The sequence below is a fragment of the Dromiciops gliroides genome, chromosome 4 (genome assembly GCF_019393635.1).
Source record: "Dromiciops gliroides isolate mDroGli1 chromosome 4, mDroGli1.pri, whole genome shotgun sequence".
Classification (NCBI taxonomy): Eukaryota; Metazoa; Chordata; class Mammalia; order Microbiotheria; family Microbiotheriidae; genus Dromiciops; species Dromiciops gliroides.
In genome coordinates, this window is record NC_057864.1 from 270,057,187 (window position 1) to 270,079,686 (window position 22,500).

The 22,500-nt window shown below is 36.1% G+C and overlaps 1 protein-coding gene across 1 annotated transcript in view; it reads right to left on the minus strand.

The window, feature by feature from the left end:
* Nucleotides 1–22,500, minus strand: part of PKHD1 (PKHD1 ciliary IPT domain containing fibrocystin/polyductin) — a 714,107-nt gene that overhangs the window by 345,520 nt on the left and 346,087 nt on the right. Inside the window, exons 44-47 of the mRNA XM_044005152.1 lie at nt 21,588–21,693; nt 18,065–18,199; nt 10,885–11,023; nt 5,072–5,318 (exon numbers count right to left, since the gene is read on the minus strand). Coding sequence (XP_043861087.1) covers nt 5,072–5,318; nt 10,885–11,023; nt 18,065–18,199; nt 21,588–21,693 — 627 coding nt within the window. The remainder of the gene's footprint in view (nt 1–5,071; nt 5,319–10,884; nt 11,024–18,064; nt 18,200–21,587; nt 21,694–22,500) is intronic.

A 22,500-nucleotide genomic window follows, 5' to 3' on the forward strand; every position in this document is an offset into this window, starting at 1 on the left:
GGTGCTTAATAATTGCTTGTTGATGATCAATTGACTTAAATGGTCTCTATAGCCCTTCTGTTCTCTAAATTTTGATCCCATAAATTGAGCTTCCATCATCCAGCAGGGGTAATTACACTACCCTGGCTATTGAGGATGAATGACACATGTGGAAACGAATTGGGATAAGAAACACAGACCTGAAATCTGCAGTACTCATGGGAGACTTATGTCAGTGTCAGGAAAAGACAGAGGCTTTTGTACAAAGAGCAAAAACAGCAGTCCCTGTGCCAGTGAAGCATTTTATCATTTCAGTGAAACAAAGAACATGCAATGCCTTTCAACAGGTAAGTGTCATCTCTTCACCTCAAACACTAACCATTATGAACACTAGTTATTTGCATCTCTCTGACAACCTGGCTGTCAGGGTGAAGCCATACAAAAGCAAAAAAGTAGCAAGTGATACAGAAACATGCACTAACCTGGGAAAGAAGCAATGAAGGAGAAACAAATCTGGTGGTTGCCTATATTTTTCAAGTGTCAAAACTACATTATGGAGAATGATATTTTTCTTTTAAAAAAAAGCATTTTAAAGCAAAGCCCTGATCAAGTGCCTTGGAATCAAAGCTATGATAAAAAGGTTTTCCACAGCAATCTGCAAGCCAAACAACTAATAGTATTTATAGAGCACCTCTTATATGGAAGACTACATGTTAGGTGTTAGAAATGTGAAGACATTTTTGCTATCCTCAAATACAGTGATTCAAATACAAGTAAGCTAGGGAATATAGATATAGATATAGATATGGATATAGATATAGATATAGATGTACATGTAGATGTAGATGTACATGTAGATGTAGATGTACATGTACATGTACATGTAGATATAGATATAGATATAGATAGATATATAGATATATATATATAGATAGATAACTAATGTCATGCCATTCAAGCTAAAATAGTGATTGGGTCATGAGATAGGACTTTTGACAAGAAAAATAAAATAATGATACTTGCTAAGTGACCTCTACTCCAGTACAAGTAGACCATGATATTTAGAACTGAAAGAAATCTTACATATCACTTTTAAAATTTTCAAATAGCAAGAATTTATTTTCTTTCCTTCTCACCTATGTCCAATTTAAAAGGAAAAAATAAAACATTCCCATATTTAGTCCAACCCCCAACTTTCCATATGGGGAAACTGAGGTCCAAAGAAATGAAGTACTTTACCTAGTACAAAAGACAACATGGTATAGTAGAAAAATTCTGGACTTATAGACAAAGAAAGACCTGGATTCAAATTCTATCTCCATAACCATGCACAACTCACAACTCTCTGAGTCTGTTTCTTTTTTGACAAATGGAGATAATCACACCAGTAGCTCAGAGCTTTATTATTAATATCTAATACAACAATATATGTAAGGCATTTTGTAAACTTTAAAGTGGTTTATAAATTACTGCTATTATTATTATAATTGTTATTATTAAATAAGGTTATATAATTCCAGAGGTATGATAAAGTCAGCTAGAACTCACTTGTAAGAATTAATTATTAAATTTTCATTGTGAGCATTTATACCTCATAAACTGGCAGATGCTATAAATCATGGTTTGATTTATGGTTTTGTTGATAAAAAATTTAAGAAAGTGATGGGCAATACATTAATAAAGCAAGTTTAACTTAAAAGCGTGCCCTGTATACATTTTTTGATAGTTGGTTGTTCAATATTTACCAGCACACGATTGCATAAATGCTTTGACTGCAAATAAACACTGCATTTCTTGTCTATATTGGAAGAGTGTTCGAAATCACTCTGAACAAAATTTCTTTTCTGCACTTGTTTGTTAGGTTTTTATTCCCTAATACAGCATCTGGTTTTGTAAAAGTACTATGCACAACTCAGAATGCTCCTTTTTATTCTTGTTCAATGTTCTACAGAATTTTGTTCCATCTAACTTTTCTAATAAACTATTCATCTCTTTAACATTTTTCTTATTTGTTTTGTGATTGCATTTATCTAGGTCTGAGAGAGATAAACTGTGGTCCCCCACTAGCATATTTTTACAGACTCTTTCTTCATGTAACCCATTTAATTTTTCCTTCAATAATTTAGAGCATACTGGTATTAATTTCTGGTCTATAGTACCTTTTAATAAAATGTAGTTTCCCTGATTGTTCCTTTTACTCATGTATATTTTTGCTTTTGCTTTTTCTGAGATAATTGCTCTCATGCCTTTTTTTTACTTCAACTAAAGCATAATAGACTCTTATTTTAACTCTGTGTGTCTTTCTGTTTTAAGTATGTCTCTCGTAAACAACATATTGCTAAATTTGAGTTTTTTATATATTCTATCATTTTCTGTTTTATGGATAAGTTCATCCCATTCACATTTACAGCTATGGTTACAGTATATATCTCTCCATCCTATCTCTTCCATATATCATTCTATCTCATCTTACTCCCTTCCCCTCCTATTTCCCTATTTAGTATGACGACTTTCTATATCCAACTGGGCATGTATATAAATTCTTTCATCCTTGAGGCAGTTCAGATGAGAGTCAGGTTCAAGTATTGGCCACTCCCCTTCCTTGACATTTCCCCCTCATTTGTAAAAACCCATCCTTACATGCCTCTTTTATACGATATGATTTTCATCAATCTTTCTCTCTCTCCCCCCTTCTCCTAGTGAATCTCTTTCACTTCTTTCACTTCAATTCTTCTTTTGAGATCATCCCAACATGATAGATTCACACTCATGTCATGTGTTTAAGGAGACACTTGTTAACTGCTCTAATCATTATAAAGTCCTTGGGTGTTACATGAATCATCTTTGCATATAGGAAGTTTAACTTTGTTAAGTCCCATATGTTTTTTCATTCATATTTACCTTTCTATGTTTCTCTTGAATCTTGTGTTTGAATGCCAAATTTTCTATTTAGCTCTGGTCTTTTCATTAGAAATTCTTGGAAGGCCTCTATTTCCTTAAATCTACATTTTTGTTTTTTCCCTATAGGATTATACTTAGATGGGATGATTATTCTTGATTTTAACCTTAGCTCCTTTACCTTCCAGAATATCATATTTCAAGAACTCTGATCTTTTATAGTGGTAGCAGCTAAATTATGTGATCCTAATTATGACTTCAGAGTATTTGATTTTTTTTCTTTCAGGTTCCTTGAAGTATTTTTGCATTTATGTTTGAGTTCTGGATTTTGACTATCATATTGCCTAGGGGTTTTCATTCAGCATGTGATCAGTGGATTCTCTCAATTTCTACATTGTCCTTTGGTTCTAAGATATCTGGACAGTTTTCTTTTGTAATTTCTTGAAGTAATAATGTCTCAGTTTCTTCACCTATAAAATGAGCTGAAGAAGGAAATGGCAAACCACTCCAGTATCTTTGCCAAGAAAACCCCAAATGGGGGTCATGAAGAGTCAGACATGACTGAAACAATGCAACAACAAGAACAAATATATGAGGCACCATACTTAGAACTTGAGATACAATGACAAAATGGGAAAGAGTTCCCTGCCCTAAATTAGTTTTATATATAAATGCAACCAGAAACATCTCTATTAGGAATGTTTGCAAAGTGTTCATCAAGCTAAATCAAGATGCCCTACATGGACATCAATCCCACCAACTATGTGATGTGGTTTTCAAATCTTCTATTTTGTTCTCTTCACCTTACAAAAAACCTATGAAAAAGAGACTGCAGAGTTACATATTCCCTAAATAGTCAAGCATTGGAGTAACTTTACCTCCATAGGTTCTTCCATAGAGTCACTTATATAATCATATAAATAGAGCCAGGTCTCCAGATTCTGACAGAAGCCAAGCTTCATCAGGAATTATGAGAGGAATTCTGAAAACTCCTTATATTGATGTTATATATCTTCCAGTCACTGATGCTCACTAATATTAGATGTCACATCTATATACTTTCACAAAGCCTTACTTTAATGATTCCTCATAGATGTAAAAGTAATCTTGGGATTTTAAAGGCTATAGCAGCAAAACTTTATCTGACATACTTTACCAAAACAGAAAGGATTCAAGTACATTTAATACATTTAATAGACTGAGTAAGCTATCCAGAGACCAACTTAGCCATGTATAAGATTAATCCCCATATGGTTGGCCACTAGGTAAATTCCTTGACCATGGTGTGGCCCTCCAACATTGGCCATAAGTATAAAGTTGATAATAAACATTTTTCAAGCTGATAAGACTAGAATAAAGCTGAAAGTTTATTAGCAAAGGTACTCAAAAATCATTCTTATGTGTATCAAGTAAGGCCATGACTGGCTCACTAGATTTAAATATGTCACAACACAAGGAAATAAGATACCTGAAAACAAAGGAAGGAAAGAAGATAAGGGGGAAAAACATAAAAAGAATATGAAAAATATAGAAACCTGGTTTCTTGGCAATCATCAGCTACAAGTTTAGCAGAGCAGTAGCCACCCTATTATGCATTATAAACAGCCTGGCTGCTGATTTAATGGTAGTCTGGGTAGCATAACCAAGAAATGCTTTTTCTCATATTAATAGGAAATATATTGTATGAATTCAATAGTTCATGAAATTAACAAGGAAAAAATGAATTGGAGGGAAGCAACTTTGCAAGTAATGAGAGGCTGCAGCAATTGCTTTCCTGGAGCAGAGTGAACACTTTAGGTGTACTTGGGCAAAGTGAATATAAATGAGAATGGACACTGCTGGAAACTTTTTAAACAACATTTTTAATTTAAATCTATTTCAAGTTTTCTGTTAGTCAGAAGGTTGTAGAAGTGAATCCTGTTGGTCCAAAATGTCAATTAGAGTTTAGGGTTTCTTGGCCCATTCCCAAAAACATCTAACTGGTAAAAAAAAAAAAAAAGACAACTTAGGATCCTGGCATAAACTAGAGTTTGGGCAAATGTAATTCTTAAGTACTTATTCTCTATCCCCTGTTATATTACTACTGTTAGCCAAACATTTAAATCTAGAAAGTGAGGAAGTATTTCCCAGAGTGCTATGGAAGTATATACTTGATCTGTTTTCTTGGGTGAGAATGGAGAGATCTCCTACTTACAAGCCAATAGACATGCGATGAAAGATTACATCTGGGCCACAAACGCTGCCTTTTACAATCTGACCAAAGCTTTGGTTGACCTGACAGGAAAAAGCGAGGTTTTCCACGGAAGCAAGAAGGTAACTTCCCTTATTCCCAGAGATAGACCCATCCAGGTCTTTCAAGATAGCCGAATGAGGAAATGGGAACACTACCCAGTTGGGAGAATTTTGAAATTTCAGCTGTTCAGTCTTCACAGTAAATCCACCTGAAAATAGAAAAGATATTTTTAAAAAATCATCAAGATTCATAATACCAACTAATCAATCAATTGATTAACAAGTATTTATATTCTAGGCACAGTAACTAAGAGCTGGGCAGAAAAAGACAGAAATGTAAAAGGAGCTAACATTCTAAAAAAGTTCATTATTATTGTCCCAGTGATTTTATTTGGAAGAAAATGAAAATTAGAGAGGAGAAAGAAGGAAACAATGGCTAGTGATGCCCTAACCTGTTAACCCAGAACTCTCATTGGCTTAGCACAGCATCAATACAAACAGTAACCATCCTTTAGTTGTTGCTGTTGTTTGTTCTTCATTCTTAAAGAGGACCATGAGATGGGGATGATGTCATGACATGCACTGAATTGGATTTAAGTGAGGGAGGGCTGTGCAGTCACCAACCTCACTCTCTCCTCCAGACCCATCTGGGTCCAGTGGGCAACATATATACATACATACACACATACATGCATATGTGTATGAATATATGTGTGTGTGTACACACAGTTTATATACATATATGTATATATGTGTGTATATATGTATATGCATATCTATCTACTAACTATATATCAGGATGACTGAAGATGGTTTTGGATGTTTTAAGTCAATTGGGGTTAAGTTACTTGCCCAGGGTCACACAGCTGGCAAGTGTCTGAGGTCAGATTTGAACTCAGGTCCTCCTGACTCCAGAGCCAGTGTTCTATCCACTGGGCCAACTAGCTGTCCTAACAATCCTTCAATAACATTGCTCAGAGGCTAAGAATTTCTAGATAGAATAGTGCACTGAAAAGACTGTTGTATAGATTTTGAGGACATGGATTCAAATCTCTGTCACTTACTATATAATATTAGACAAGTCACCTAAGTTCTCTAGGTCAAAATTTCCTTACCTGTAAAATTAGTGGGTAAGTCTAGTTAGATAATCTCTGTGGTCCCTTCTACCTTTAAGTATACTTCCCTATGATACTGCTAAGACTTAGGTTTCCCTTTATAAATGGTCAAATGGAATTCATTTTTCTTTTGTTTCCCAAGTTACTAGTACAGTGCCTGCTCTATAGTAGCCAGTTCATGAATGCTTGTTAAAATGAATTTATTTGCAAATATGTCCTTCAGGGGTACACTAAGACTGGAGTTTTCATGGAAGCTTTGGGTGAAAGATCCAGTCAAATACATTTCCCAAAACTCTTGGGACTTCTCAAGTACCCTCTGCTTCCCTTAAATGTCCACATGGAAATAATGGCAGATTCTTTGGTAGACACGAAGATAGGGGCCAAACTCTTTATAAAAGAGGCCCAGGGGGGCGGCTAGGTGGCGCAGTGGATAAAGCACCAGCCCTGGATTCAGGAGTACCTGAGTTCAAATCCGGCCTCAGACACTTGACACGTACTAGCTGTGTGACCCTGGGCAAGTCACTTAACCTCCATTGCCCCGTAAAAAAAAAAAAAAAAAAAGAGGCCCAGCTGAAACAAAGACTCTATAGGGTACCTATAACAGTTATCTTGAAAAGCTGTGATTTCAAATAGCATTGTTTGAAAAACAGCCCGTGTACAAAATTTGTTTAGGTACAATGGATAAAAGAACTGGTCCTAGGGTCTGGAAGACCTGAATTCAGATCTACCCTCAGACACTTACCGGAGCAAGTCATTTAACCTCTGTTTACCTTAGTTTCCTCATTATAAAATGGGAAGAATAAACTTCCAGAGTTCTTGTGAAGAAAAAAATGGGACAATATTTATAAAGTGCTTTGTAAACATTAAAGCACTGTATGAATGAATGAAAGATATTTGTAGTCACAAATTACCACAGATTGTAAGTCTCAAAAACCAGTTCCTTCCTCCTTCTGTAAGATCTGTTCTTAACTGACCAATTGGATTTCCAATTCCCTTGCTATGCAGTCTTGGAGTCATTCAGTATATCTCAGTCCAATTCACTAGATAAAAGCAGCAAAATGGTTCCCCCCCCCCCCGCCCCTTCCCCACATACATATCTACATTTATATCATCTTTATCTATATCCACATCTATATAGCTATCTTTCCCTTCTCTGATATATGTGGGTCATATTTTACCAATTTCCTCTCTTCCCAGACATTCTAGGGTAATTATTGCTGGTTTTATCTGCTTCTCCCTATTCCCAAAGCTATGCTTTGGGATCTTTGAGAATTATAATTGGTTGAGGGAGAAAAGGAAGGGAAAGAAAGCCTGGCTCACCCCAGGGCTGACCTTGCTAATGTATTATTCACCTCATAGAGATGGGCCTGCTCTCATTGCCTTGGGCTGGGATCTCAGAGACCTTTCTTATCAATGAATTCTTAGAACTGAGGGGAACAAATAATCACAAAAAACAAAAGAGGTCATTAATTCTGTCCACTGTATGAATTTCTTAACTTATTTTAAGCCAAACCCTAAACTTTAAATGATTTTATAAATATATGTGTGTACATATATATGTGTGTATATGTATATGTGTATGTATATGTATGAGATAGAGATAGATTAATAGAGATACACACAGAGACATATACATCAATATAGATATATTTATTTAGATATAGATAAATGTATATGTGTATATATATATATATATGTATTTATCTATAGATAGGCAGATCATAAACATTCAGTAAATAGCACATCTGGCCAGGACTGTTAATTTCTTAGTTTCTTATACCTGTGAGATCAGCCAACAAGAGAACTAGAAAATGTTTCCACTAGAATTGTCTCTAGCCTCTTGGCCCTTCTGTTCACCTTCCTCTAGCATATCAATGTCTTTCCTAAACTATGACATTGGGACCAAAACAAAGTGTTCCAGATACTGCAATGTGACTTGGACAGAGAATAGTGAGATCACCACCTGCATAGCCCTGTACAACATACTTCTCTTAATGCAGCCTAAGATCAATCATGTTCAGTCTCTTGGCTGGCATATCACATTCTTTGACTTATGATACATTACATCTGCTAGAACTTTTTCAAATAAACTACTATCTACTCATGCCTCTCTATCTTTTACTTGTGATGCTGTTTTGTTGTTGTTATTGCTGTTTTTCTTTTCAACACAGGTATAAATTGTATAGCTTTATATTCTTCTCTATTTAATTTGAGGCCCAACATTGCAGGCTGTCAAGATCTTTGTTCAATTGTGTTTCAGTCGTGTCCAAATATTCATGATCCCATTTGAAGTCTTCATGGCAGGGATACTGTAGTGGTTTGCTATTTCCTTTTCCTTGCTTTATAGATGAGGAAACTGAAACAAACAGGGTTAAGTGACTTGCCCAGGGTCACACAGCTAGTAAGTATCTGAGCCCAAATGTGAACTCAGATCCTCTTGACTCCATGCCCAGCACTTTCCATTGTGCCACCTAGATGCCCAAAACTAACATTAGTGCCTGAGAAAATCTCTAGCACAAGAGGTCACCAGTATTTTTCGATTGCACCCTCTGTCACTTTGTCTTTCATGTACTGCTTAATAAATGTTATATCATTGAATCAAATTCCTTAAACATTCACAGCAATACAAAAATAATCTCTCCTGACCCACTTCTTTGGCACTCACCTTACTGCTTTGCCTGTTATTATTATTATTATTGTCATTGTTATTATTTCCTGCTTCTCCAACTAGATTTTAAACCCTTTGTTGGAAAAAATCATGTCAAAGAACCCCAGAAATCTGGGATAAAAATGGACATCAGAGACCATCTGTAGAGATGTGTACAAGGACACAGAATGAGAAAGCATAAAAAGTCACAAATAAGGCTTTGGTTTAGAGGTAACATTGATATAATCACTACAAGTCATATCTTGATATTATTTAATGGTTTACAATGGTGGGGTGTTTTTCCCCTCACAAAAACTCTGACAGGAATAGAACAAATACCCATTTTACAAATGAGGAACTTGAGACCTAGAAAAGTAAAGTGACTTGCTAAAGGTCACACAACTAAGAAGTCTCAATTTTCTGATTCAAAGATTAGTGCGTTTTTCATTACACAGTGGTACCTCTTATGGATTTCCTCAGTGTCTCAAGAAAGCTACGAATCAGCAAAGTAACTCCTCAAGAGAGGCATTATAACCTCCAACACTGGACTCCAAGCAAGTAGTTTTGATATTATAATTATTTTCATAATGCCAAACTCATATTCCATGCGAAGAAAAAAAAAGGTTTTTATGGCATTAAAAAAAAGCTGTTAGAAGAACCTTCATCATAACTGAGCAGAATTTACTTTCCTCCAAAACTGGCTCCTTCTGCCTGAATTATTTGATTGATTTGTCTACAACGATCAGAAGGCTAGATGATTACCTAGTTCCTTTCACCTTTCACTTTGCTGAAATAACCTTTAAGTTTCCCTAGGTTTTTTGTTTGTTTGTTTTATAAAAACTGGGATGGGGAATAATAAATTATCCTGAATTAGAATAGTTCTACTATGCAATAACAATAACACTAATAATACAAGAATTGTGGCTAGATCTAAGTAACAGGTTAATAAGCATTTCATTTCTACATTGCTTAGCAGGATTTTCCTTTCCTAAGACTTCATCTGACATCTCTATTGTTGTATTCCCATGATTAAGAAACAATTATTATGCTGAGTGAAATGAGCAGAACCAAGAGAACATTGTACACAGTATCAACAACATTTTGTGATAATTGTGAGAGATTTAACTCTTCTCAGCAATACGATGATCCAAGACAATGCCAAAAGACTTATGGTGGAAAATGCTCTCCACATTCAGAAAAAGAACTATAGAGTCAGAATGAAGACTGACGCATACCATTTTCACTTTTATTATTGCTTTTTTTGTTATTGTCCTTGTTTATTCTTTCTTGTTTTTCTTTTTTTCCCTCTTTGGTTCTGTTTCATGTGGAATTCCTTGCTGGCCTCAGGATGGTGGAAGGAAGGGGGGGGGAGAAAAATTTGGAACTCAAAAAACAATCTTTACATGTAATTGAGAAAAATTAAAAGGGGGCAGCTAGATGGCATAGAGGATAAAGCACAGGCCCTGGATTCAGGAGGACCTGAATTCAAATCTGGTCTCAGACACTTGACACTTATTAGCTGTGTGACCCAGGGCAAGTCACTTAATCCTCATTTCCCTGGGAAAAAAAATAAAGGACAAATACTTGGGACAGCTAGGTGGCACAGTGGATAGAACACTGGCCCTAGATTTAGGAGGACCTGAGTTCAAATCCCACCTCAGACACTTGACACTTACTAGCTGTGTGACCTTGGGCAAGTCACTTAACCCTCATTGCCCTGCCAAAAAAAAAAAAAAGGGAAAGAAAGAAAATGAAAAAAAGTGAAAAAAGTAGCAATTATTAAGGGCAGCTAAGTGATACAGTAGATAAAAAACAACCAGTCCTGGAATCAGGAGGAGCGGAGTTCAAATTTGACCTCAGATACGTATTACCTGTGTGACCCTGGGCAAGTCACTTAATCCTGATTGCCTCAAAAAAAAAACAACCCACTAATTTGATAATCTTTATTCCATTTAATACTCTATTATAATCCACTCTAGGTTCCTACTTGGACCATGTACTCCTAGAACTCACCTTGTCCACGATAACAGCTTGAGCAGGTTCTTATAGAGATGCAGTTGTCTCTATCAAAATTCACAAAGATCGTCCTGGATACCAACAATTCCTGCCTCTTAGGGGTTTTTATTCCTGATGACATACACGAGCTCCCTTGCTGGTGGTATAAAGGAAAAGAAAAGATAATAACTGGCCAAATGAAATAAATGAACTGATACAGAGATAAATGAGCAGTTTTTACAATAATGCAACAGTAAAAATGAACATTGAAAGGCTTAAGATCCTGATCAACATTATGCCCAACCACAGTTGTTGAGGACCAATGAAGGATGCTGCACACCTCCTGCTGGAGAGGAGATGCACTAAATATTCAGAATGAAATGCACATTTTTGGACATTGGCCAATGCAGGAATTTGTTTTGCTTAGCTATGCATATTTATTACCAGGGTTTTATTTTCCCTCCTATCCCCCACCTCCTGCCAGGGTGGGTAGATGAGGAAAAGACAAAATAAATGTTTCTTGATTTTTTAAAGTACATAATCATGTTTTTAAAATATCAAAATAAAAATTGAATTGAGAACTTTTTCTAATAATTTTTTCTCACTCCTATATGGAAGCTGAGGCTATATAGAAAGCAAGAAAGCTGTTTCCAAGCCATGCTTCTTTTGGCCCCTTGAGTGGGAACATTTGCACCTTTAACCTTGATTTCAGGATAAATTCCTAGGAATGTGTTCTGGGAGGATTTAACTACACTGAAGAATCTAAGAGAAATATGAGGAAGTTATTAACTATGAAGTCTGTCAGAGTAAACTATGGTACTTTTATTAGTTCAAAGACCTTGGACATGTCACCTTAAATCCCTGGGCCTCAGTTTCCTCTCCTATAGAAAGAAGAAGTTGGGCTAGATGCCCTCTAAAGTGACTCCTAATCCTTTCATCCTATAAAACTGAAGAAAACACCCTTATTTTTATTTTTATTTTTTGGTGAGGTAATTGGGGTTAAGTGACTTGTCCAGGGTCACACAACTAGTAATTGTCAAGTGTCTGAGGTCGGATTTGAACTCAGGTCCTCCTGAATCCAGAGCCAGTGCTTTATCCACTGCGCCACCTAGCTGCCCCCACACTTACTACCTTTTTAAAAAATCATCACTTAAAAAAATCCTAGAAACAGATAAGCAATGTGGTATATTAGAAAGAGTTTTAGCCTTGGAAGCAGAAGGTATGTGTTCAATCTAGCTCTGAACATTGACTAGTGGTATCCCAGGGTTGTAATCTTGGGCAAATTAATTCACCTCGCTGGGCCTCAGTTTCCTCATCTGTAAATTGGGCAATGGAATAAAGGACCTGTAAATTCCCTTCCAACTCTAAATTTGGGATATATGATCTGATAATCTATAAATTGGGGGAAGAAAAGACTAGATGGTCCCCAAGGAAGCTAAGTGTCATTGTGAATAGAGTACTGGGGATGGGGTCAGGAAGACTTGAGTTCAAATCCAACCTTAGAGGGGGCAGATAGGTGGTGCAGTGGATAAAGCAATGGTCCTGGATTCAGGAGGACCCGAGTTCAAGTCCGGCCTCAGATGCTTGACACTTACTAGCTGTGTGACCTTGGGCAAGTCACTTAACCCTCATTGCCCCACCAAAAAAAAAATTGAGAAAACAAATCCGCCCTTAGACATTTACTAGCTATGTGATTCTGGACAAGTCACTTAACCTCTGCCTGTCTCAATTTCATCATCTATAAAATGGGATAGTAACTCCCTTTCAAGGTTGTTAGAGGAACAAAAGAAATATTTTAAGTGCTTTGTAAACCCTAAAGTGCCATATAAATTCTAATTAGTGTCATACTATTACATTTCTATGATTCTATGGTGTCTTAAGCCTCATCTGAAAAATGAGGATAATAATCATACCTATTTTGTGCAGTGGACATGAGGAAAGTGTTTTGCAAACCTTAAAATGCTATATAAGTGAGTTATTACTGTTACTATTCCTCTGGGTATTAACCCACAAGAAAAGGTCCCCCCACCTAACCACCAAGATTTTCTTTAGTATACCAGAACAACACATATATGTATGAGTAAGAGATAAGTAACCTTGCACAGATAAATAACTTACATATTTGTACATAGAAAGTGGTATACTCTCTGTAGATTCAGTCTGTTAATGATTGCATGCATACAATTTTTGGTGGTTTGTCCTGAAAATAGCCAAACACTTTGAAAATCCTAACTTTTTTTTTTCTTTTAGTGAGGCAATTAGGGTTAAGTGACTTGCCCAGGGTCACACAGCTAGTAAGTGTTAAGTGTCTGAGGCCGGATTTGAACTCAGGTACTCCTGACTCCAGGGCCGGTGCTCTATCCACTATGCCACCTAGTTGCCCCGAAAATCCCAACTCTTGAAAGTGGAATACATGTCAGTGGCTGAATCCAAAGTGGCATGACCAAAATAGGAATCAGGCATTTTCCCTTTTTAGCATTCTACATAAAGTCATACAACTTTTGAAAGCTCATCTATACACATTAACTTTTCAGACACACCTGCAAGTCTGATCTTCAATAATTCTTTAAGTGCTCCATCAAATTCATACAGGACTTTTCCTCTGAAAAAAAATTGAAGTCTCTTCCCTTTGATTGTTGTCTATCCTTGTGTATTTCTATGAGACATTCAGGCAAAGGCATCATTTTGGAAATGAGACAAGGACCTTAATTCCCAAGTCAATGCTCTATTCACTAGACTCTGAAGTAAAGCATATGGGAAAACACTACATCCATTGTAAAGTGCTATTTATACTGATGCCACAATTGTTATTTCCCCATCAACTGTAGTTCAAAATATCAAGCAATATTTGATAAAAACTGAAGTAGCTTATAAACTTCAATTTGGGTTGCAACCAGCTTCATGTGATAGCCTGGCCATACCTGAGGTCCCCTTCAACCCTAAAATTCTATAATCTTTCCATTGTGGGAAAAATGGGCTTAAACAACTAGTTTTGCTGCTGATTTCTGAACAGCATTTTGAAAATGTTGTCAAATAAGATGAAAATATTTCATAGCTCCCTTGCTACTATTTTTTTTAAATGGTGGGTATTTTCAGATGCATCACACTAGGATAAAAGGCCATTCAAATAACCAAAATCATCATCATAACCCACAATTGCTTCATCCTATTTTAAAGTTTACCAATCACTTTACACAGCTAGGAAACATCAGAGCCAAAACTTAAATACAGGTCTTGTGACTGCAAGATCATTCACTGTTCTTTGTAACATCCCCCACTACCACACCAATAGGAAATGTTTATCAAACTTCACCAGAAGCCCCAAGGTTACCATATTTTGTTGCATGAATCTATGTTGCATGACAAAATAAAAAGGAGAGACTAGAATCATGATTTTATTCACATAAGGAACTCCCAGGTGTAGAAACCCACTCCATCAAGGCAGGTTTGCATCCTCTCTGCAACTTAAAATCATAAAGTGACTAGAGTATTGTGATATTATTTGCTTTTCCTAGGATTTCACAGTCAGGATTTGAATCCAAGTCTTCCTGGCTTTGGAGTTAGATCTATCCACTATAATGCAGCTTCTCTACAGAATAGAAAGTATATTAAAATTATAGCAAAAAGGTCTAAATTCTTCTCTTGGTTCTGTCACTAACTACTGCTGTGATCTTAAGAAAATTATATATTTACTTCTGGGCCTCAATTTCTTCATCTATAAAATGGTGGGAAATAGGAGAGATGTTGGACTTGATAATCCCTAAGGCTTCTTCTCCCCCTAAAATCTTTTAGTTCTGTGATTTGAATGAATGTCTTTCCAGAAAATACAGTATACCAGAAACAGTCTAATGATTTACTTTTGGAGATTCTAGCAGTCAGATTTTGTCCAGAGCAGACTGGGGAGTTTTGTTTAATGTTTCCCAACAGAGAACTCTAGTGGTACACTTGTTAAGGGATTTAGAGGCATTCAACTGCATTGCATTACTAGTGGCACCCCAGGGGTGTGATTATCTTTGATTATCTCATGATAAGAACTCCTTTGTCATAATTTACATCTTAATTTATGTAATTTTCCCATTAATAATGATGTCTAGTTAACATCAATTAAAACTTTGTGACATCAATTTAACAGGAAGGTTAGTTATTCAGTTCCATGGTCTTTCTCTTCCTCTTTTCTTTTCCCTCTTTTTTTTTCATGGGGGAAGTGTATAAAGGCTAAAGGAGATTTCTGGGAAAGTTCAAGGCCTCTGATCCACTATTGGGATGCTTTTTAAATCTGGGGAGCATCCTCTCCTGACAAATACATAATCCAAATAATCATAACATCTCACAATATTAACTCTGGAAAGAAGGAAAAACTAGCATTTATTTTCTCCTCATGTGGATGACCCAAAAGATCTTTAGCAAGAATAATGGGACAGAATTAAACACATGGAAATATAGGTGCCTAAAAATAAGTCCTAATAGGTATTAGCCTGTGAAATAGTCCCCTAAGAAAAGTAGTAGAAAGCATGATAATTATTGATGATGATGATATAAAACCCAATTGGCCAAATCATTAGAATCAGAGATATAGAACCTTCTTTAATTCTACCTTTGCCCAGTTCTGATTTCAACAACACTGATTTATCCTAATCCACACAATTGTGTATCAGAATTTTTCAGATCACTGTCACACCTTTAGTACAAAGTCAATATCAACCTTATGAGCATTATAAGGCATCAACATGGCAACTTCATGAACCACTATGACAGAGGACCAAGACAGACACCACACTCCCCTGCTGTTCTACTCCTCTAACACAATATTTCCACATATCTCATCTTTTCCCATTTCAATTTAGGTGCATGCTAGCCCTTTTTGCTTTGTGTTTTAAAAAGCAGACAGTAACCCAGAAGCAGTCCCTAGGCTTTATCAAGTCAAAACATTCATCAGCCATTCACCCAACTATGCAGTGGCTGAGAAGAGATCTATAACAATTGTTAGTACTTCGAAATATAGGTTTGGGGGGCAGCTAGGTGGCGCAATGTATAAAGCACCAGCCCTGGACTCAGGAGGACCTGAGTTCAAACCGGATCTCAGACACTTGACACTTACTAGGTGTGTAACTCTGGCCAAGTCACTTAACCCTCACTGCCCCACAAAAAACAAAAGCAAAACAAAAAAACAAGACAAAAACAAAAAAGAAATACAGGTTTGGGACAGCAGTGGGAGACCCTCATAAAACCTCATAAAACAATAGAAGTATAGTGGGCATAGCCTTATACAATCACAAAACATTTTACCTATATGATCTTATTTGAGTTTCAAAAAACCCTGTGAACATTATTATTTCTCTTTTCTAAGTGAAAATCCAGGGTCAAAGAAATTAAGTGACTTATGGCTGTTTCACTTTTTAGATGACCTTAGGCAAATCTTTTAATCTCTCATTTAAGTTTCTCACTTGAAAAATGAGCAGTTTGGGCTAGATAATCTCTAAGGTCCCTCCCCAGCTCTAAATCTATGTTCCTATCATTCTATGCCTAAGGTCACACAATGAGGATATGGAAGTCTCAGTCCACTTATTCCATTTTCCCACATTGCCTCTCATCTATGGAAATGAGGGTGCACTATCACCATTTCTGCCTAATTCTTCTCCCTTAAGATGTTTCTTTGCCTGAGATTCACACAGGCAAAGGACCCATGGAAAAAAGTTGGGCTTGCATAGATGGAGTCAGTCTGTATGCTTCCCTATTCAGAGTACTTACAAGCTTTAGCTACACTGAGAAGGTAGAAGTGGGAGTAATGGGTTGAAGTTTTAGGAGAGAAGATTTCAGTCTGATTTAAGGAAAAACTTCCTAACTGTTGGGGCTGGGGGGCACATATGTGTAGGAAATTGCCAGTGTTGAAACATTTTTCCATGAGTATAGATTGGCAATTTACCTATAACCTATAGAGTGTCCTGGGGCACTAGGAAGTTAAATGATTTGTCCATAATTGTACCACTAGTTGATTTCAGAAGAAGGGTTTGAACACAGATCTTCCTGACTCCCTACACTTTATCCATTGCATCATGCTATCTCCCTCCTGAGAATCAGAACTTTCCAAAAGTGGGTTGATTGGGAAAGGAGTAGTTTTTTCCTGTCACTTTAGGTCTCCAAATATAAGCTGGAAATGTATTAGAAGGGATTCTTTTAAAGATACTTACTAGGGGGCAGCTGGTGGCACAGTGGATAAAGCTCCAGCCCTGGATTCAGGAGGACTTGAGTTAAAATCCAGCCTCAGACACTTGACACTTAATAGCTGTGTGACCCTGGACAAGTCACTTAACCCTTATTGCCCCACCAAAAATAAATAAATAAAAGATACTAGTTGGATTAGCTAATCTCTAGGGTCCCTTTCAACCCTAAAATTCTATAATCTTTCCATTGTGGGCAAAATGGGTTTAAACAACTAGTTTTGCTGCTGATTTCTGAACAGCATTTTGAAAATGTTGTCAAATAAGATGAAAATATTCCATAGCTCCCTTGCTACTATTTAAAAAATAATGGTGGGTATTTGAACTCTACAACTATATAGTCATCTAAATGATGGGCTCCTTCCCTTTTACCAATTATACCTAAGCTTCATTAAATGGGTTCTATTACTCTTAAGACTTTCCAGAGGGACAGTTAGGTGGCACAGTGGATAAAGAACTAGCCCTGGATTCAGCAAGATCTAAGTTCAAATCCATCCTCAGACACTTGATACTTACTAGCTGTGTGACCTTGGGCAATTCGCATAACACTCATTGCCCTGAATAAAAAGACTTTTCAGTCATGTCTCACTCTTCATGACCCCATTTGGGGTTTTCTTGTCCAAAATACTAAAGTGGTTTGCCATTTCCTTCTCCAATTTATTTTATATATGAGAAAACTGAGGCAAGCAGGGTTAAAGTGACTTGTGAAGGATCACACTGACAGAATGTGTCAGGGTTCATAGTTGAGCTCCAATCTTCCTGATTCCAGGCCTGGTACTCTATCCACTATACCAAATAGCTCCTTTATTCCTGCCTTTTGTTTATGTTCTCAGTGCTTAGCACAATGCCTGATTCATAGTTGGGACTTAATAAATTCTTGGTGACTTGATTTGATTCAACTTAAAATACATAACACAGATCTTATTGAAATATTACCCAGATTATACTATGAATGGACATCCCAAAGAGATGATACTTACCTTTGAAGCATAATGACCAAGTAATAAGCTATCAGTAATTGAAGAATTTGCGTCACTTTCCAAGATGTCAATCCCAAAATCTTTGCATGGATAAATTTGGAAATTTTTCAGCTGAAGATTGCTACTTCTGAAAATCTATAAGACAATTGCATATGTCAAGGTAATGGACTATATAGTATGATCATCCTTTGATTAAATCTTATATCTCATAAGTGTTGATTGAACAAAAAAAGATAAAAAATAAACCTGGGTCATTTTTCCCAATCCAGTAAGCGATTATTTAAGAATTTTCTATGTTCCAGGCATAGTCCTAGGCAGTGGAGACATGAATATTAAAAAAAAAAACAGCCCAGTCCCTACCCTCAAGGAGCTTATAATCTATGCTCCTGCCTCCACCCTATGCAGAAAGAAGAAAAGATTAAATCCCATAAAATGGAAAAGAAGCTTTGACCATCCACACTAGCACAGATGTTCCAATTCTGCTCTTATGCCACCACTTCATTCAGCACCTGAGTTCAAACCCGATCTCAGACACTTGATACTTACTAGCTGTGTAACTCTGGCCAAGTCACTTAACCCTCATTTCCCCACCCAAAAAGAAAAAAAGAAAAGCTAACATCTTAACGAGGTCAATATGAAGTCCTCATATACTTAAACCATCTAAAATCAGTTTGTAGTTTTCATATAGTGCAAATAGAGGAAAAACTAGTGTTTCCAAAAATTTCTAAGTGTCATATCTTCTTCCATATTGTAGTTTTATCATAACCAATTTTATTGTTGTTAATATTAATATTTTTGTTGTTTAGTCATATCTGAAGCTTTCTTGACTAAGATACTGGAGTGGTTTGTCACTTCCTTCTCCAGTTCATTTTACAGATGAAGAAACTGATGCAAACAAGGTTAAGTGATTTGGTCAGGGCTATAGAGCTAGTAAATGTTAGGGACTAGATTTAAATTCAGTTCCTCCTGATTCCAGGTCTGGCAATCTATTCACGGTGCCACTTAACTGCCTTTAACCAATATTATTAACAAACTGTAAAGACACAACTAATACAAGATAAACACAGATTCACTGCTTGTCCGTCTCAATATGTAACTTTCTCAATTACAGCTTAAGTCTGAACTTGAGTCAATATGTCCATGATCACAGACAGGTATTAGAATAGGCAGAACAAGTTAGGGAGAAAAGCAATGGACCTGGGGCAGCTAGGTGGTACAGTGGATAAAGCACCAGCCCTGGATTCAGGACCTGAGTTCAAATCCGACCTCAGACACTTGACACTTACTAGCTGTGTGACCCTGGGCAAGTCACTTAACTCTCATTGCCCTGTGAAAGAAAGAAAGAAAGAAAGAAAGAAAGAAAGAAAGAAAGAAAGAAAGAAAGAAAGAAAGAAAGAAAGAAAGAAAGAAAGAAAGAAAGAAGGAAGGAAGGAAAGAAAGAAAGAAAGGAAGGAAGAAAGAAAGAAAGAAAAAGAAAAACAAAGCAATGAACTTGGAGCTCATGGCCAGTCTCAGTTTCTTCATCTGTAAAATGATATGGAATAGACTAAATGTTTTCTTCTAACTAAAAATTTCTGATATTCTGGCAAAGCTGCTGGTCATTTTCAAAGGAAAATAGTCAATGGAAAGATAATAGTAAATTATTAATTTATTTAGCAATTTATTTAGCAATTATTTATATAGGGTCCTACATATATATATATATATATATATATATATATATATATATATATATATATAGAGAGAGAGAGAGAGAGAGAGAGAGAGAGAGAGAGAGAGAGAGTCAATTTTCAACATTCACATGTTCACTTTCTTTTTGGCAACTAGCTATACACAGTACAGAAAAAACATAATGGGCATGATGCATGCAAATTTGTGAAGTGACTGATATTCTACTAAGTACTTCACTGGTCTTGGTCACCCTGCCATTGTAAAGAATTCCTTATGTATTCATTGCATATATTCATTGTTTGCTGTTCCCATCATCAATCACAGCCTCAGGGTTAAACAACTCATCTTGGTTCTCATACTCTGAGACCCTTAAGGATTTCAAACGAGGAAGCAGACATCACTGAACAGATTATTGCAAGGGGGTGCATCCTTCATGATCTCTGATGACATTCACCAGCAGTGAAGGACAGAGGGTAGGAGGTGATATTGAGACCTGGTCGGTCTTGACACCTTCCAACAGCAGCAACTAAAGTCCCAGAAGCCTCTCCTTTGGTTTTCAAAGGATGGCCAAGATAGAGAAGTTTACAGTAATATAATGCCCTCACATTGCCATCTAACACAGTGGAAGGTAAGATTCAGGTTAAAAAATTGTTTTAGTTTTAAGACTCTTATTTGATCTACAACATGGTACTGTAGATTTCATGTGTTCTAAAAAGTGAATATTACCTACAATCAATTTTTAAAATTGAGATGTTAGCACAAAAGGTCACATAATTTTAGGGAATCAAGGAAGAAAAATGTTTTTCATGTTTCCAATTTTATTTTCTGTACTGCATTTTATGGATTATTTAATGGTTAATGTGTTAGGAAATGTACATATTATCGAAATTAATGTTTTTATAAAGAATTATATGAAAAAAGTGTATTTTCAATAATCTCTAGCAAATGATTACAGTTTTTGGTGGTTGTGGGAACCTAACACTGTATTTCCCATAGGATCAATATATCAACATTCCATTTTTTACTTTCAGACCATTTGCTACATTACATCAGCAAAAGTTAAGGATTTACTATGAATATATATAAGTATAAATGTGTGTATTATATTTATATATATATACATGTGTATATACAAAGAGACATGAGGACAGAAAGAGAGAGGTGGGAAGGAGGAAAAGGAGAGAAAGAGAGAGAGAGGGAGAGAGACAGAGACAGAGACAGAGACAGAGAGAGGAAAGCGTGGGGAAAAGAGTGGGGGGAGGGAAGATGATGACAGCAAGAGCACTATTCCTCTATTGGGATAATGACATCTTTCTCCTAACCACCTGGCACAGTCTATTACACATAAGTGGTAGCTAATAAATGCTTATTGACTATTGCATGCAAAGAAGAATATACTCTTTGGAGTTGGCCAATGTAGGAATTTGCTTTCCTTGACAATGCATATTGACTATAAGGATTCGGTAGGGGGAAGTTTTCTCTTTTTTTCTCCAATAAGGGGAGAAAGGAGATAAAAGATAAAATTTTGGTCATTTAAAAATCTAAATTAGAAATACAGAAAACAGAAAGTTACTTTAAAAGATATGATCCCTAGCCTTGAGTACATGGGAAAGAGAAGGAATAGATTTTTTTCCTTAAAAAAATTTAAAAACACATACAAAAAATAAGATATTTTATTTGTTTGAGCAGTTCATATTCTAATTCCAAATTACAATTCATTCTATCATTATCATAACTGCTCCCCTCTTTAGTAAATCCTCAGTTAGTAACAAGGAATAGGAAGATCTTCACAAACTATCCTGTCCTGAGGGAATCATGAAGGACATTAATAGGGGGATAATTCAGGTTTTACCTGAACACCACCTTGGCTTCCCCAAACTGTGAAGTTCTGGAACAAAGTGGGACCAGTATCATTTGCTTCCTGTGGTTCAAACCTGGGATACACAAGAAGACCATACCTATAAAAGAAAATGATAAAACATGATCAGCAACTTTCTGGTTTGACAACTTCTTTCCTTTTCATGGTAAGATAGAAGAAAAAAAGTTACTCATGGAGATTGGCAGTCCTGATAATGATCTATATAGTACTTTCACAATGATCTAAATGCTACCAGATGAATTTTAAAACAATTTTATTCCCACCATCACAGTTTCAGAATATATACCATAATTTGGCTGGTACTAGACCTACCATTTTATTTTGCTTTAATTAGATTGTTTAACTTTTACATGATCTGATTCATTAAAATTTGTTCTTTCCATCAACAAACTAAATCTGTGGTCAGTAGTTTTATTTCTGTCCTCCTTCTATAAGGTACTATTATAAAATAACTTTACAAGATTAGCCATCAACATTGGAGAACATCAGTAATTTTCCACTGCTTTATAGAAATTGTACATACACAAAATATCTTAACCGTTAGATGGCTTTCTGCAGAAGATTGTGCCTTTTTAATTTTTAAGTCATAAGAGCAAGATCTAGAGCTATAGGTAGCTAACTAGCTCTGTGGGAAAAGACTTGAATTTGGACTCAAAAAGACCTGAGTTCAATTAATATCTCAGTAACTAGTTAGAATCCAATATGTGAATAGTAGATATGTGATTTTGGCAAGCCATTAAACATCTATTAGCCTCAGTTTTGTTACCTGTAAAATGGAGATGATAATATCTCCCTCACAGGGTTGTTATGAATACCAAATGAGATATGCAAAGCTATAGAATTATAAGCTATTAATTTTAAAAATAGATTTAGGGCTGGAAGAGAC